This window comes from Telmatherina bonti (assembly GCF_933228915.1).
Source record: "Telmatherina bonti genome assembly, chromosome: 19".
Lineage (NCBI taxonomy): Eukaryota > Metazoa > Chordata > Actinopteri > Atheriniformes > Telmatherinidae > Telmatherina > Telmatherina bonti.
In genome coordinates, this window is record NC_136617.1 from 10,035,145 (window position 1) to 10,050,299 (window position 15,155).

The window sequence follows — 15,155 nt, forward strand, 5'->3', positions numbered from 1 at the left end:
CAAAGACCAATTGAAATTTGCATTCCAAGCATAGTTACATGCCGTTAATGATGGGATTACAGGTGTTAAAGCCTTCTAGCTGGTGTGTGCAGAAGAGAAACATGTGGTCCTAAATGAAGAATAAAAGGAGAATTGCAACTACATTTGCAAAGCTTTTTTAACATTCATGCCATAGGAAGCAAGCAGTTGGGTATATTTTCTTGAGAACTTTCATTAAAAAAGGTTAGACCTCTGACAGAGAGAGCTTGCTCAACCTTAACTAGTACAGAAACCCCGACATTTAAGCTCTGGTTGGACCATTTATTACCTCAACAGTCATTAAGGTTACATATGTTTTATTGAAACACACAGCCATCATGATGAAGTCATATGAATCAAGGTGTGAATAGCTGTAAAACTGCCTGAAGATGGATGTCAGGGCTTAATTGTATGAGGCAGGTGATGCCGTAGGCCAGATTTATAGAAGCTTTTGTTTATATCTGTCTGAATAGCTCTCATGCCACAAAGAATAAAGGATTATCGAGGTTCAGTCAGACTGGGTATAGAGACGGACTTGCATGGAGTTGTCCGAAAAAGGAAAAAGCAAAAGCTGTTCTGCCCTTTGGCATTCATGCAAAGGCAAAAGGCTGATTGTTTTGACACATTTCAGCCTAAACTTTCTCTTTTTTACACGTCCTGATCAGCTGTGGCACAAGCAAAAGGAATGGGGGCCATTTGTTATCCAGAAATCATAAGAGAAGCATAAGTTAAGGGTCAAATGTGCCCCAAATGTTTGAAGCTGGCGTTGATTTGGGTCACTGCAAGTGTTGTAAGGGGCCAGGCATGGCGCAAGGAAACTGGAGATTTAAGCCGTGTCATATGCCAGAGGGTAGGCCGCGACGCTCATCCTCATCTTTCAGGTTCAATGCAATTTGCAGATGTTTGTTCCGAGCATCCTTTGTCTGTTAGCTTAAATAGAGAAGCAACAACCAGCGGAGGTCAACACAAAGAAGAAGCATTACCAAAAAAATAAAGGACTCTAACTGCCTAGTAGGTATTTGGAACACAGTTTCAATTATAACTGTTTCACAGCAGAGCGAAGCCACGAGACCCGTAACGGCACAAACACAAACAAACAAAACCGGCCTGGATCTCAAACTGTTCAGGATATTTCAGACTCAGACATCAGACTTGTCTCAGAGGTAGACATAACTGCTGGGATTTCTTCCTTTACTTATCGTCACTATAGTTTAATATAAAGACTTTCCTCCCCCCCCTCCTGTAGAAAGATCACCATGAAACACAGCCCCCCACCCCCAAGCCGTCTCCCCACCATTTTGACCTTGATTCTGCAAACCCCAATGACAGATAACTTAGAAAATGCAAATGGCCCAGCAGGCGGTGGGCTTGCAACTCCTGTGACTCAACTGAGGGAACCTCTTCTGTCTGCCTGACTTCTTAGTATAAGTAAAAATATTTTTCATATATTCACATCTGGCAAGTCTCCGCTTACTGTCACATTACTGCCGCGGCAACGTTTTCTGCCTAGAAATGCATTTTCTCTGTTAGATTGTGTAAAAAAAGTGCCACAGTGTGATTGTGTTTTAGAGTGACTGTCATTTTAATTATTCATGCTCATTGTGCAGTTCATATGAGAGGCCACATGGGATATTATTTAAACTTAGTTTCCCATAAAATCGTACTTTCACATGTAGAACGGCGCTCTCTCCCAAGCAATATACTCACAGATGTATGCACTATTTCCTGTAGAACACTTTTAGCACAATCATACTGTCATACATAGATTTCTATAGTCTTTAACATTTAACACACCAAATAAAACTTTATTTATAAAGCACTTTTCATACAAAAGCAGCTCAGAGTTTTAAATCATAAAAACAAATGAATTTGTATAAAACAAATAATGATTTTGTATAAAACTTTAATATCCCCAACACACACACACACACACACACACACTCACAAATCATCTCACTCACATAGCGCACACATACTGAGAACCACCCAGATCCAGGCAGACGAGTGTCCAGAGCCAGGGCTGCAGTGCAGGACCCCACCAGCCACCCCTAGTGGGACGATCTCCATGGCAACGAACCTGCAGACTGAGTAGGCAGATCTCCAGATGTGGAGGATCCCCATGAGGAAAGACACGGGAGCCAAAAAATGAAAACAGCCCACAAAAAACAAGAACAAAATAAATATACATGGAAGAATAAACACATAAATAAGTAAACAAAAAAAACAGTTATAAAAAATAATAAATTGCTCAATATAGACTAAATAAAAACAAACAAAACACGTAACCTGTTACATCTATAAACATACTGTTATTAGTCTCATCCATAACATGCTTTTCTCTGAGCAAAGTCAGCAAATTATACAGCAAATTATACACATTGTTATACACATTGTTATACATTTTATTATACACATCATGCAGCATTGGGCAGTTGACTTTCCTAATAAATCCAGTGTCTACATGTGTTCAAACATTTGACTAATTCTGAATGTAAATTGACAATATAACGGATAGCTACGAATTTGTAAAACTTTATCTGAGACAAAATTAATTGAGAAAAACAAAGTTCATGTGCATTCAAATAATATACAATTTGCTGAATTACCTTGTATTTACAACAGAATGACATCAATCCTCTGTACATGTAGGAGTTTAATTGAAAAGAAAGTGAGTTTAAATATTCACAATTAGCACTTTGTATCTTTGAAGCAAGAAGAGGCACGATGTCAGACCCGGCACGCTCGTCTTGTTAAAATGTGAAAAAGATGGCCAGGTAGCGCCCTCGAGTTTAGCAATCCAGCTGTTCCGGTGTCTGAAATTTGGAAGAAAGTTGGCAGCCATCTATGGGAACATCTTGAAATGAGGAAATTGAGCAGGAAATTTGAAGTTATATCGGGTCAAGTGTGTCCGGGATTATCAGCAGCATTTCCTCGGGAGCTCATCGTCAACCAAGTGATGCGACAGCGAGATCAGAACCAACAGTGGTTTGGTGACTGGGCTTCGAAGTCGAGGAAAAGGTGAGTCAATCAGTTTAATTTCTTTGTTTTTCCATTCACCAGAACCAACACCTCGTGTTCCTCCTAACATTACTTTTTACTTCAACGCTTTTAGCAGAAACTACATTTTTTTCTTGGTGCCATTTTCTCTTTCTGTTTTAAGGTGTCAGAATGTATGTGGACTTGTACTTCTATAGCGCTTTTCTAGTCATGCAAACCACTCAAAGCGCTTGTCACATTCATCACCCATTCACACACACACTCATTCAACACACTCATACCCCGATAGGCACATCAGGAGGCAGTTTGGGGTTCAGTGTCTTGCCCTACACTTCGGCATTTCATCGATCCCCCAACTTACCAGTTGAAAGACAACTGCTCTTCCTCTTGAGCTACAGCCGCCCATGTTTAGATGTCTAGATGTCCAAATTCACACTGCTCAACTTTTTCTATATTACGTGGATATTTCACTATGTGGAGTTTTTTACTTTAAAGTTAAAAACCAGCCAATCTAATACTTTAACTCCATAAACTGGTTGAAGTAATAAGAAAAACGTGAAACAGTAGGTCTTCATCTTCAGTGCTATTCTGTGGAAAATTCCGATTTTTACTCTGATTGAGGTGAAGAGTCCTTCCCATCCTCCTACATGTACAGGATGTCCACATGTTGCTACCAACCCTGTTCAAATCTCTGTATTTTGTTTTTTCTGGTCCTCTTTTAATAGATTCAAGAGGGACAAGTGGTTTTCTGGATCCTATTGGACTTTAAATGCTTCGTAATGTCGAAGGTGAATATTGCAAGATATGGAATTATTAAAGATATGGCCTGTTTTATGTTGTTTTTGTTGCTGATGTGCTGCTTTAATTTGATGCTACACTTACTGGAAATGGTCATTTTACAATGTTTTGTATGTCCTTTTCTTTGTCTTTGTGGTAGAACAACTGGGAGCATCAAAGCTGGGCGACATCCTGGCCATTGCAACGGTTGCAACATCCTTCCTCCAGTTAGCCTCTCCTCTCAACTATTCAGTGGGTTTTTTCCTGCATGATCGATCAGTCGGGTCCCCAAACATCAATTGCATTAAAGTTGCTACTGCTTGACAAATGTCTGTCAGCAACAGAGATAATGTTGAATTTCCATTCAGTGATGCACATGGTACTTTTTTTTTTTTTTTTTTACCAAAACCAAGTAGACCTCTAAGCAAGGTGGTGCTAGCTTGTGTTGCGCCCAGCATCTGTGCTGTCTACTGTCCTCAATTCTGTTCTAAAATGTTGAATTTACAATAAACGTATTAACTGGAATAACTAAAGACGTATGTCTTCACTGATTTACAAAGTCCAAGTTCCTGCAAAAAAGAATACTGAATTGTAACTAAAGTGGTCCTTCTTTTTTTCTTTTTAACCTCCTCTTGTCGATGATTCATGCCAGCTCCACTATTATTGTGACTTTGCAGTTGCTCTTCATACTCTTGGCATAGATGTAGTCGAGGGCAAATAAATTTCCAGTTTACCTTCATTCTCCATGAAGGTGTAGGGATGGGACGACAAGCTATTCTTTTGATTTGATTTTTAACAATTTTTTTGGGTGCCGGTTTGATTTAAATTACGATTCCAAAGCATTCGCAATTCTTAATTTGCTCATTAAATGCTGTGAAAAAGTTACATGTTTACCAACTTTACAGACTATATCACAAGCTAGATTTCCAACCCCCCCAAAAAAGTCAGTTTTTCACATTCATACAGCAGGATTATATCTGAACCAGCTGGATGAACTTATACTCTGGTTTCAGCAGCTTGAACTGCATATAAAAGTGCTAATTTGAGTGTCTTGCTGCTGCAGTACGTTTGGCCATTAGCTCTGCATTGACCTCAGGATGATATCTTGCTAGGTGGGCAGTAATGTTTGTAGTGTTACGCGACATGTGCATTACGGAGTTTACAAAACCGCTTTCGGCATTTCTAGTTCTGCTTTTCCCTCCAAAATATCTAAAATGTGTCCAAACTTTTGACTTACATGTGATGCTGAAGGATTTATCTCTGTGCATTCTTGCAAGCTGTCAGTTCATTCATTCCGTCATTCTCAATCTTCTGTTTCGCAAAACGGGTACATTGTCTTCTTACAAGACAGCTAGAGAAACATTTGGCCTTCTACTGGAAAATAGCGGGAACTTCTTCATCTGGCCTGTAAACATAAACATTCATTATACTAACCGCTTAGTCGGATGAAGTGTCGCGGGGAAGCTGGAGCCTATCCCAGCGGTGTTTGGGCGAAAGGCAGGGTACACCCTGGACAGCTCTCCAGTCCATCGTGGGGCCATATAAATATTTAAAATTGGAAAAGAAAAAAACAACTTTTGAGGAATAAAATCCATTAAAAATTTGTGAAACAGAAAAATCCAGATTTTTATATGGATTGATTTTTTTTTTATCTACCGCCCCGAGTAAAGAAGTTACTAAAGTAGAAAGTAACTATTTAGCTCATTTCACAAACGCTTGATCCTTTTATTGTAGACACTGTAGCTGTGTCCCAATTTAGGATCTCCACACTTCCAAGTGTGAAGAATGCGCAGGCTACGAAGTGTTGAGACGGCCTATCTAGTGTACGAGAATTACCCGTAGTGCTCCAGTACCCCGTTGACTAGCAACGGAACTAGCACAGAAAATGGTGCCTGTATTTTCATCTTCCTTTGTGATTAAATGGGTAACATGAGGAGGAGGCGGACCAGACGAGCTCTCCTCTGGCCGACAGCTCATCCTGTCAAGCTGTAGTTAAGTTCTGGGTAAAAAAATCTTTGTTAGACACATATGCAGTCGTCCTCATATGTATTCATACCCTCCCATTAAAGGAGGATGAAAACAGGTGCCTGTGAAATAAGCTGAAACCGACAAAAGTATTGATAAATTAGAAATTTTATGAAAATTATGACATGATTTTCTAATTCTGGTTCAATCGAAATATTTTTAAAAAGCAAGCAAATATGATAAAATAATATGTTACATCACTCATAAAGTACTTTTTAGTTGAACAATCCTTTAATGTTTCCTCTACAGTCAGGTGTTTTCTGTTCCTCTCAGTCAGACTTCTGCACCTGTTGACAGGTATTTTGTCCCACTGTTCAACAGAAAAGTGCTCTAATTTATCCAGGACTAATTTGTTTTTTTTTTTTGTTTTTTTTTTATTCTTTAACTCAATTAAATGACAAAACAGTGTCTTGTATCACTAAATTATAATTTAGCACATTTCTAGTTATTATTCCATTTTTCAGTCTCCAGTTTTGAGTGACTGTTGTAAATTAAGCCTTTTCTTTAATGAAAGGGGACGAAGACATTTGAGGACGACTGTAATTAAATTCATTTGTGGTTATTGGACACAATGCTGCTGTCCTCCCAGTTTGCCTGCTGTGAAAGTCATCAGCACATCCAACTCACTGATTTATGGTTCCACTGATGTGCCGGTACGGAAGAGTGACGTCTTTTTCCTTTTTATAACAGTAATAAGCTGTTGTGCCCAAAGCTTGTAGGTTCCTCTCAAAAGTCCTGTGACTGTGTAAAAATGACAACTAAGCATGACATAAAAAAGCATGACAGATATAATAATATGGTTGCAGATTACTTTGAAGTATTTTTACAATATCATTATATTATTGTAGCATCATTGTCTACTGAAAAGACTGCTGCGATTAATTTGTGGATATTTTTAAAAAAATATTTGACACGTTAGTGGTCACCCCAAGCATCTTTTAACAATTTTCATATTTTTTGTATTTTCCAGTCCCCTTGATGGGATTAGGATTTAAAAAGACAAAATAATGCCAATTATATATATATATATATATATATATATATATATATATATATATATATATATATATATATATATATTTTTTTTTTTTTTTTTTTTTTTTTTATTTTATTTTATTTTTTTTTAAATTCATTTTATTTATATTTCTTTTCTCACCTGCGAATAAGCTCCAGCCACGTTTATTGGACAAGTGGTAGGTCATAAGAATCATAAGAAGTTCATGTAGATTATAAGATGTGTTGGCAACCTGCTGGGCGTGAGTGCACAGCTGAGGGTGGCCAATGACAAATACATAAGAAAGGGAACAGAACAAGGACAACAGGCTAAATTCTTCCTGACATTACTAGAGAAGTGGTTTCATCAATGAATGCTTTTTTATTATTATTTATTTAATTTTTAAATTTTTAATTTATTTTATGTATTCATTTATTTATTTTAACTGGTCCTGTTCAACACTAAAGCAAGCAGAATGATGGTCCAGTTGCTGTGTTGTACTGGACAAATTTGCTTTTTCAAGAGGACATTTATACATTTAAAAATCCCTTTGATAATTTACCTTTTATTTATGAAATTAATAGAAATATTTTATATTTAAAAAAGCAAGTTAGTGCATCATTTCTTTATTGCCACATATCCACTTTTAGGACCAGGAGAACAAACCAATGTCATCCAAGTATTGCAGTTATTTCATACTTAACATAAAAATTTTTCAAAAAGTGTCTTTTCAATCCAACGTATTTCTTTGCAGCAATTTATTTTCACATTATGGTATGTTTACTCCATTAATCATCAGCTTATCTTAACTGCCATAAGAATATACAATATTATTGTAGTATCTGTGAGTTCCTGAAACAAGACATTCTGAAATATAAAATACTCACCACATTTCATTTTATGTTCAACATTGTAAATCTACAACAAGCTGCATTGCAGCATCTGAAGGTCCGTCCAGGTGGAGGAAGTCATCTGCAAGGTCTCATGTACCACCGCTCTACTCTGATACTGTGACATTACAAGTCCTCTAGAACATTCTGCTTCACTTGCATTTAAGGTGGTTTGGAGGTCTAATGTCTGTACTGGTCAGAGGCCCAGATTGAGGTTTTTCTCTGTGGCTACACATGTTTTCCTGATTCCAAAGCCGCTGCTGTTAGCAGCTAGCAGCTTTGCAGCTAGCAGCTAGCAGCTTAGCTTGTTCACAAATCAACCTGTTCAACAGTCAGTCTCCCTGTGATGTCCTGAATATGTCACTGCTTCAGTCAACACAACTGTAATGCAGTTGTTGTTACCATTTACTTCGACAATAACAATGACTGAATGAAAGAGACAGAAGTTAATGAAAGAAAAATCTGATCTGCTGCTGTTCAAACAAGAAAAGCACTCGGAGAGGACAAACCTCCTCGTATTGTAATTATTTATCTTCCAGTGATGAAAACGCAACAGGCAACCTATTTTTTCATATTCTGGATCATATGTTTCCTTTACCGGGGTCAGTCTTGATATATTTGACAACCTGTTGGAAGCTTGTCCTGTATTTTTTTCTATGTGCTCCAACCATTCTGTTGGAGTTACGTGCACAAATGTTGAATATGATCCCATCTCACAATGTTAAAAAGATTTCTGGATCCAAACGGTGATCCGGATCACCGCCAACACTACAACAGTTCTTCCTTTTCACATTTCACAACTCCTGAAAATTTCGCCAAAGAACCACAACTTTTTTTTATTTTTTTTATTTTATCTCTAAATAAATCTTTTTACAGTATCATTATATTATTGTAGTATTATTGTCGACTGAACACACTGCTGCAGCAAATTTGAGGATTTTATTTTTTTTATATTTGACACATTAGTGGTCTCCTCAAGCATCTTTTTGCAATTTTCATATTGTTTTGTATTTTCTAGTGCCCTTGACGGGATTAGGATTTATAAAGACAAAATAATACCAAATATTTTTTTATTTTCCACCATGATAGAAATTTTCATTGGAGTTTCATGACAAATGTTTAAAATGGTCCCATCTCACAATGTTAAAGATCCTTTAAAAAGATTCTGGATCCAAATGGTGATCCGGATCACCACCAAAACTACATCAGTTCTTCCTTTTCACATTTCCAACATCGCCTGGAAAATCTGCCAATAACTTTTTAGTTTTATCTTGAACACAAACAGACAAACAAACAGATAAATGCCGGTAAAAACACAACCTCCTTGGCAGAGGTAACAAAGCTGAAATGTCTTTGCTGAGTTAAATACTCCATTAGTTCAGATTCAGCTCAGTGTGGGTGGAGTATTTATTTTCAGAGCTTCATCAAGCTTTTCTGTCCGTCACAAATGCCGTGATTCCTTAAATCACACTTTTTAAAACATTGTTCTACTCCTACACATTGCTATGTTTTTTTTACATATACAGTACTCTTCCCTTTCCACATAGCTTGTCTTGTCTTGCATACGTTGTTCAAGCTCCTAATCAAACAGATTTATATGCTGAGTAAATATGGTTCATGTTCAATATCATATTTGTTTTCTCATACATTTCAATGTTATCAGAAAAACTTCAGCTGCCTTTGATGCAGCATAATTTTTACTTTAGATATAGAGCAATATTACATCGACTACTACATGCAGAACCCTGGTGTATGCATGAGTACAATACAGCATAACTTGTGCATGAACATCACTTATAGCTCAGACAACAGTGTGAGTGTATTATATGTGAAACTGTTTGGATTATCTCTGAAAGGGTTTCCTATTAGTTTGTGTGTTTACCCATTTATTCATCGTACGAATCGTACCAAACAGATTTGACTTTGCGTCTTCAGGGATGCTCGCAATCATGTAAAGGTTGCGTGCCATACGGAGAATTCATTTACTTGTCTGAGAATATCTGGAATATGTGTGTGTGTGTGTGTGTGTGTGTGTGTGTGTGTGTAGTCTGCGTCCTCTCCTGGTTTTCAGGCAGTGTCATGTCATATATCTTCGATCAAGTATTATATTGGCTCTTTTAAGTAACACTTACCATCTGATTTCCAGGTTCTGTCTGTAACCTATTTGCATATCAAATGCTTCCCTGTGAGAATTGAGCTGTCAGCTGCACTTAACTTCAATTTGCTCCCCTGAAACATTACAAGAAAACAAGTGTTGGGTCATCAAGCCAGCCTCAAATCTCCATTACTGCGTCTCATATTACATAAAGTAATGGCAGACGCTGGAACTTCATGTGTTTATCCTGAGCTCATTAAAATGTTGGCGTGTCAAAAATAGAACACTGACTTGTTTTGCAGTAGTTGTCTGGCTTATATGCATTGTTATAAATGTATGTCTAGTAGCCGAGGTGACCCTTACGTTAAGAACTTATCTGTTATGTCCGTGTGGTGACTGAAGCTGCCCAGGTGCAACATGCGCCGTCGTCCCGGCAGGTTATCAGTCTGCTGCAGCTTAACTCTGATCGTATCTCTGACTGTTAATCTCTGAGCAGTGCAGGCAACTTTCATCTTCTAAAACTTCCTTTCATTACTTCATTATTTTGTTCTCAAACTTTTATTGGATCCAGTTGCTCCATTGCTTTAGAGGTTTTCCAGAACAAAAGGCAGTATTTACCCTGATGTGAGCTAATTAGTGGCAGAAACATGTAAATTTCCCAATACTTTCTGCACATTCGTTCATGCTTTTTTATTAAATGAAAGAATCTGAAGCTTTAATGAATGAAAAGTAACTTATAACAGCGTCTTGACGACGCCTTTCTGTGTCTGATGTGGTTGTATAATTGTGCAACCTTTGTTTCTGCAGGGTTTGGTGTTTGAGGAAGAGAGACCGCCACCGCCGAATCGTGCCCCTCTGGCCCCCATGCTTGAGTTTGTCTCTGCTCAAACGGGGGTTCCCGTGGTCGCCGTCGGGGGAGGAGCCAGCCTGGGTCGGGAGCCACAGGTAAAAATGGATTGCTTCTCATTGCATCATCAACCGCGTTCATTTCGTCTGAACAAAAGCAAAGGCTGTCTGAGGTGAGATGAAACGGAGGCTGTACGGGTGGGAGAGGAGAAGAAATGAAGTTAATTTATCCTAAAAATAAAAAGTCAGGAGCAGGAATGTTCTGCATGCACATACACAACCTCATGAAGGAAAACTTATTATTTTCAGATTTATCTGATCGAAATCAGGTCCATCCTTCCACTCTGAGGAAATTTAAGTTCATATTTTTATCCTTATTCCACCAAAGCATCTTAAAACCAGTTTCGACTAGATTAAACCATCCAAGATTTCGCTCTTGGCCAGAAAAACTGGAGCTGCACCAGCTTTAAGATGGACCAAAGCTGGGGTGGGTCATGGTGACCATCCAGATAAAGAAAAAAAAAAGAAAAAACAGGCAAATGACCATTAAACCTTAGTTCAGAGGAGGGTGTCTACAGCCTTTATTTATATTATTTTATTTTTATCTTAAAACGTCAATTCTTTCACAGCATTTACAACAATCTTGGAAAAAAACAACAAAAAAAATTGTATGTAAAGGAAATTAAGACATTAAAGGAAAGAATAAATTAAAAAATAAAACAAAGTGGAAAAAAAGAGTAAATGTGAATTACAGAATTAAATTGTTTGTTTACAAATATCTTTTGTTTTTTTAGCCTTTTTATTGTTCGAGGTTTGCTTGAGATTTTACATCAGTTATAAAGAAAAGATCAAAAAGCTTTTTTATGTGATTGTAAATGTGGAACTTGGTGAAAAAACTGGATCAGGTTGATCAGAAATATGGCAGAGGAGTCTGTCGTCTTAAAATCATCTGCAGCATTCATGACTTTGTTGTTTTCATCTCCTTCACCAACAGTAAATAGTCACGTCTTTATGTACTTTTGGTGAACAAACCGCGCTGGGCGCTACGAGTCTGCAGACTAGGATTTCTTTATTACTGGAATTTTCTACAGTTTCTACTTTTGTCAAGACGTGCATGATTTGTAACTCCTTTCCTTCTCATCATCTTGACTATCTGGTAGCATCAAGCCGGATTTTTTTATTCTATTTTCTTTCTTTTTTGTTTTTTTTGTATTCAAGGTCAGTTAGGAGACAGTAATGAAGTGATCATGTTAATTGGGCTAAGATGAATGTGCTGCGTTAGTGTGTGTCAAAATAAAGCTTTTTAAATAAAGAGTTCTCATAATGTAAAGCATTTTGTGTTGATCTTTGCATTTAAAAAAAAAAAAAAAAAACTTTAGAAGTTTGATTTGAAATCTTTAAAACTGCCTGTTCATCATTAGTAACATCTAAATTCATACACAGGATTTGCAGCTACATTTATGTGGGCTGTTTTTAAATCACCAGCATTGAAAGATCTAGCTCAAAACATTATTTATAAATGCTGTTTACGCTGACATTTTTAAATACTGCTCATCATTCAGTGTTTAATGCCTTCACAACAAGCAACTACTGCTTCCAGCAGGATTTATAAAGGCACAGAGAGAGTTTTAAGCCAGCAGTCTGCAGAGACGGAGACGGAGATCGTTATGTAAATAAGACAATAATGAAAACATGGAAAGACAATTCCAAGATTTGTTTCACCACATAAGGCTGTTAGGCTCATAGCTCGTCACATAAATGCACATTTCCATTTCAGACTTGACAGATTCCTCGGGGGTGCTGCAACACAGCATCAGCAACAAGCGCTGTGTTCCACACGCACTCAGAGAAGAAGAAGCTGAGTAAACAATCTGTAATATCTCACAGATTGTACGTGTTCAGATAACTGCTGCTCTGACATAATCAGAGACGAAGAGGAGAAAAACTGGATTTCATTTGTTCTGTTTTTAAATCAAACTCTGTCACTTAAGTGAGACAGATTCACATCTGCTGAGCAGTGGAAATGAGCTTTAAAGCCTCACCATTTCACCGTTTCTCACACTATCACTGAGTCAAGTAAAGGGAAGATCTACAGTAGGGACAACTGCACAAGAAAAAGCTTAAAATCATATTTGGGACTTTATAATAATAATAATAATAACAAACTATAATAATCTTGTAGAACAAATGGCTGATATCAGTCTGAAGCTTGGAAGTGATTATAGATAAAAGTTTAATGTAAATATGAACCTGAGTTTGTGATGGGAATACATTTAATCATCTTTTTCTGTGTATTGAACAAGAATCAGCAAATTACTGAAAAAGTACTTAAACAAGGAAAATTGTTTTTTTGTTGTTGTTGTTTGTTTCTCTTGTTCCCTTTTTGGGAAATATTTTGTTTCATTCAGTTACATTTCTTGAAGGATTTTTTTTTGTTTTGTTTTTTTCTTACTGTTCTTGTTAACAATGACCACCTGGCCATGAGGCAGCAAAAAGGCACAGAAAATACACAGAAAACAAAAAAAAAAAAAAAAAAAGCAGAGCAAAAGTAGAAAACAAATTTAGTGACAATTAAGTAAACGGCTAAAAGCAAGCACAATATATACAAGTAATAACAAATTAATGACTAAACACAAGAGCAATGGTTTAAAGGAGTCATAACCTGGTCTTTTCATGTCTGCACCGTCTAAGTGTTTTCAAATAATTGTATAAAAACTTCATTCATCATCCTAACTGCTGAGTCAGATTAAGGGTTGCCGGGAAGCTGGAGCCTATCCCAGCTGTCTTTGGGAGAAAGGCAGGGTACACCCTGGACAGCTCGCCAGTCTTTCGCAGGGCAGATGCAGGTTCATTATCAACAAAAACTAATATAATCCATCTGTCCCTGGTAGTTTGATCCGCTGATGAAGGGAGAGCCAAAACATTTTGGTGTTGGTTTTGGCAACGGACAACCAAGCGGTGGACATGGGATCGCTGTTTCCACATCTTCTCACAGCTTGTTGATAACTGCGACTGAGGCAGGCCCAGCAGGTGTATTTAGGTGTAGAATATGGGTGTGTTTAGGCCTAGAACAGGGGTGGGTTTATGCAATTAAAAAAAGAAAAAGACATTTGCGAGACTTCAGCCTTGTGGACAGTTTCGCTGTGAACAAAGTGCGCAGATGGAAAACCTCAACAGTCTTCAAAAGAAAGGCTTTCGGGGATGTTAACACTTCCGGCCAACACCAACACACACGTTTTATCTTGTAAAATTGCGATTTCTAGGCGATGACCCCTTTAAAAGGTCTAAGAGCAGATTGGTATGAATAACTGGGTTTCAGAAACCTGAAAAGAAAAACCGCCCAATGAGGCGTGCACTTTGGGCATTGATAGAACTAGTAGAACGTAAGCTACGACTGCAGGTATGATGGAGTTTTCCCCAAAGTTTCTGACATGAATTGTAACCAGTGAGTTTGTCTGAGAGACTGGAGTGGAAGCCAGTTCAGCAGAGCATGCCGGCAGCCATGGCGGCTCCTGCAGTCTAGTAGATGATGCCGTGTTTGTGAAGCATGTTTTAGGCACAGTGAAAGACAATGTGCTACTGAAGAGAAATCGATGAGCCATGTGACCTTCCTGAGCAGCACGTTTACATGAATGTCAAAAAAACAAGTTTGTTGTCAAACCAGATTCCAAGATGCTCACGGCGTGGAAGGGAATCTGTCTCACAGCCGTGCAGGGAAGGAATGGTAGTTATTTTCTGTCCAATGGCATACACTTTTATTAGTATTTAAAATAAATTGTATAATACAGTATTTGTTTTCTTGGGTTAAAAAAAAAGAGTGAAAAGTTTTAAAGTATCTTTGTGGATCTTTTTTTTTTTTTTTTTTTTAATTTTACATGGATTGTCACTAAGGACAACTGAGGCCGCCCTGGCGAGACTTCTTGCATCTCCGCTGTGACCCCATGTACCGTTTCTAGATTCACCACTGTCATAGTGTCGGAGTGTTTTTTTATCACCCGAGAACTATTTGTTGACAACTCAGACATAATTTCAGTGCCAAAATTCACAAATCATTTTCTCACATTGATTAGTGTGTTGTTCTTTATTGCAATAACGCTTGTTTAATATTGACTAATTAATTCATGTCAAGCATCTAAGTAGTTAATCTGTGCAGGACAAAGGGTAATGTTCTGCTCAGGGACATCACTGATAAGCAGCTCATGCTAACAAAGCAAGGGTTTGATATTCCCTAAGTGGTCCAGTTTGTTTTAAGTGGATTATCACTGACAGTATGATGTTATTATTGTCCTTATTATTATCTTTTTTCTGCATGAATGTAATTTTGGATTCAATATCAATTACTGCAACACAGTTAACCTGCAGTGAACTGACAGAATCTTAAAATATTCATCATTAAAAAAAATACAGGGAGGTGAGACTGTGTTTGAAGTCATATAAATGCAGAGCTACTTTTTCACCTGTCACTGACTAATTAAAGCCCTTTTGATTCTATTTTTCCCTACTGTGTGTGATT

General features: G+C 37.5%; 1 protein-coding gene across 1 annotated transcript in view; it reads left to right on the plus strand.

Moving 5' to 3' along the window:
• Positions 1–15,155, plus strand: part of grin2da (glutamate receptor, ionotropic, N-methyl D-aspartate 2D, a) — a gene marked incomplete at both ends in the record, with an annotated part of 358,506 nt that overhangs the window by 147,279 nt on the left and 196,072 nt on the right. The window contains one exon of the mRNA XM_079259282.1: positions 10,604–10,741. Coding sequence (XP_079115408.1) covers positions 10,604–10,741 — 138 coding nt within the window. The remainder of the gene's footprint in view (positions 1–10,603; positions 10,742–15,155) is intronic.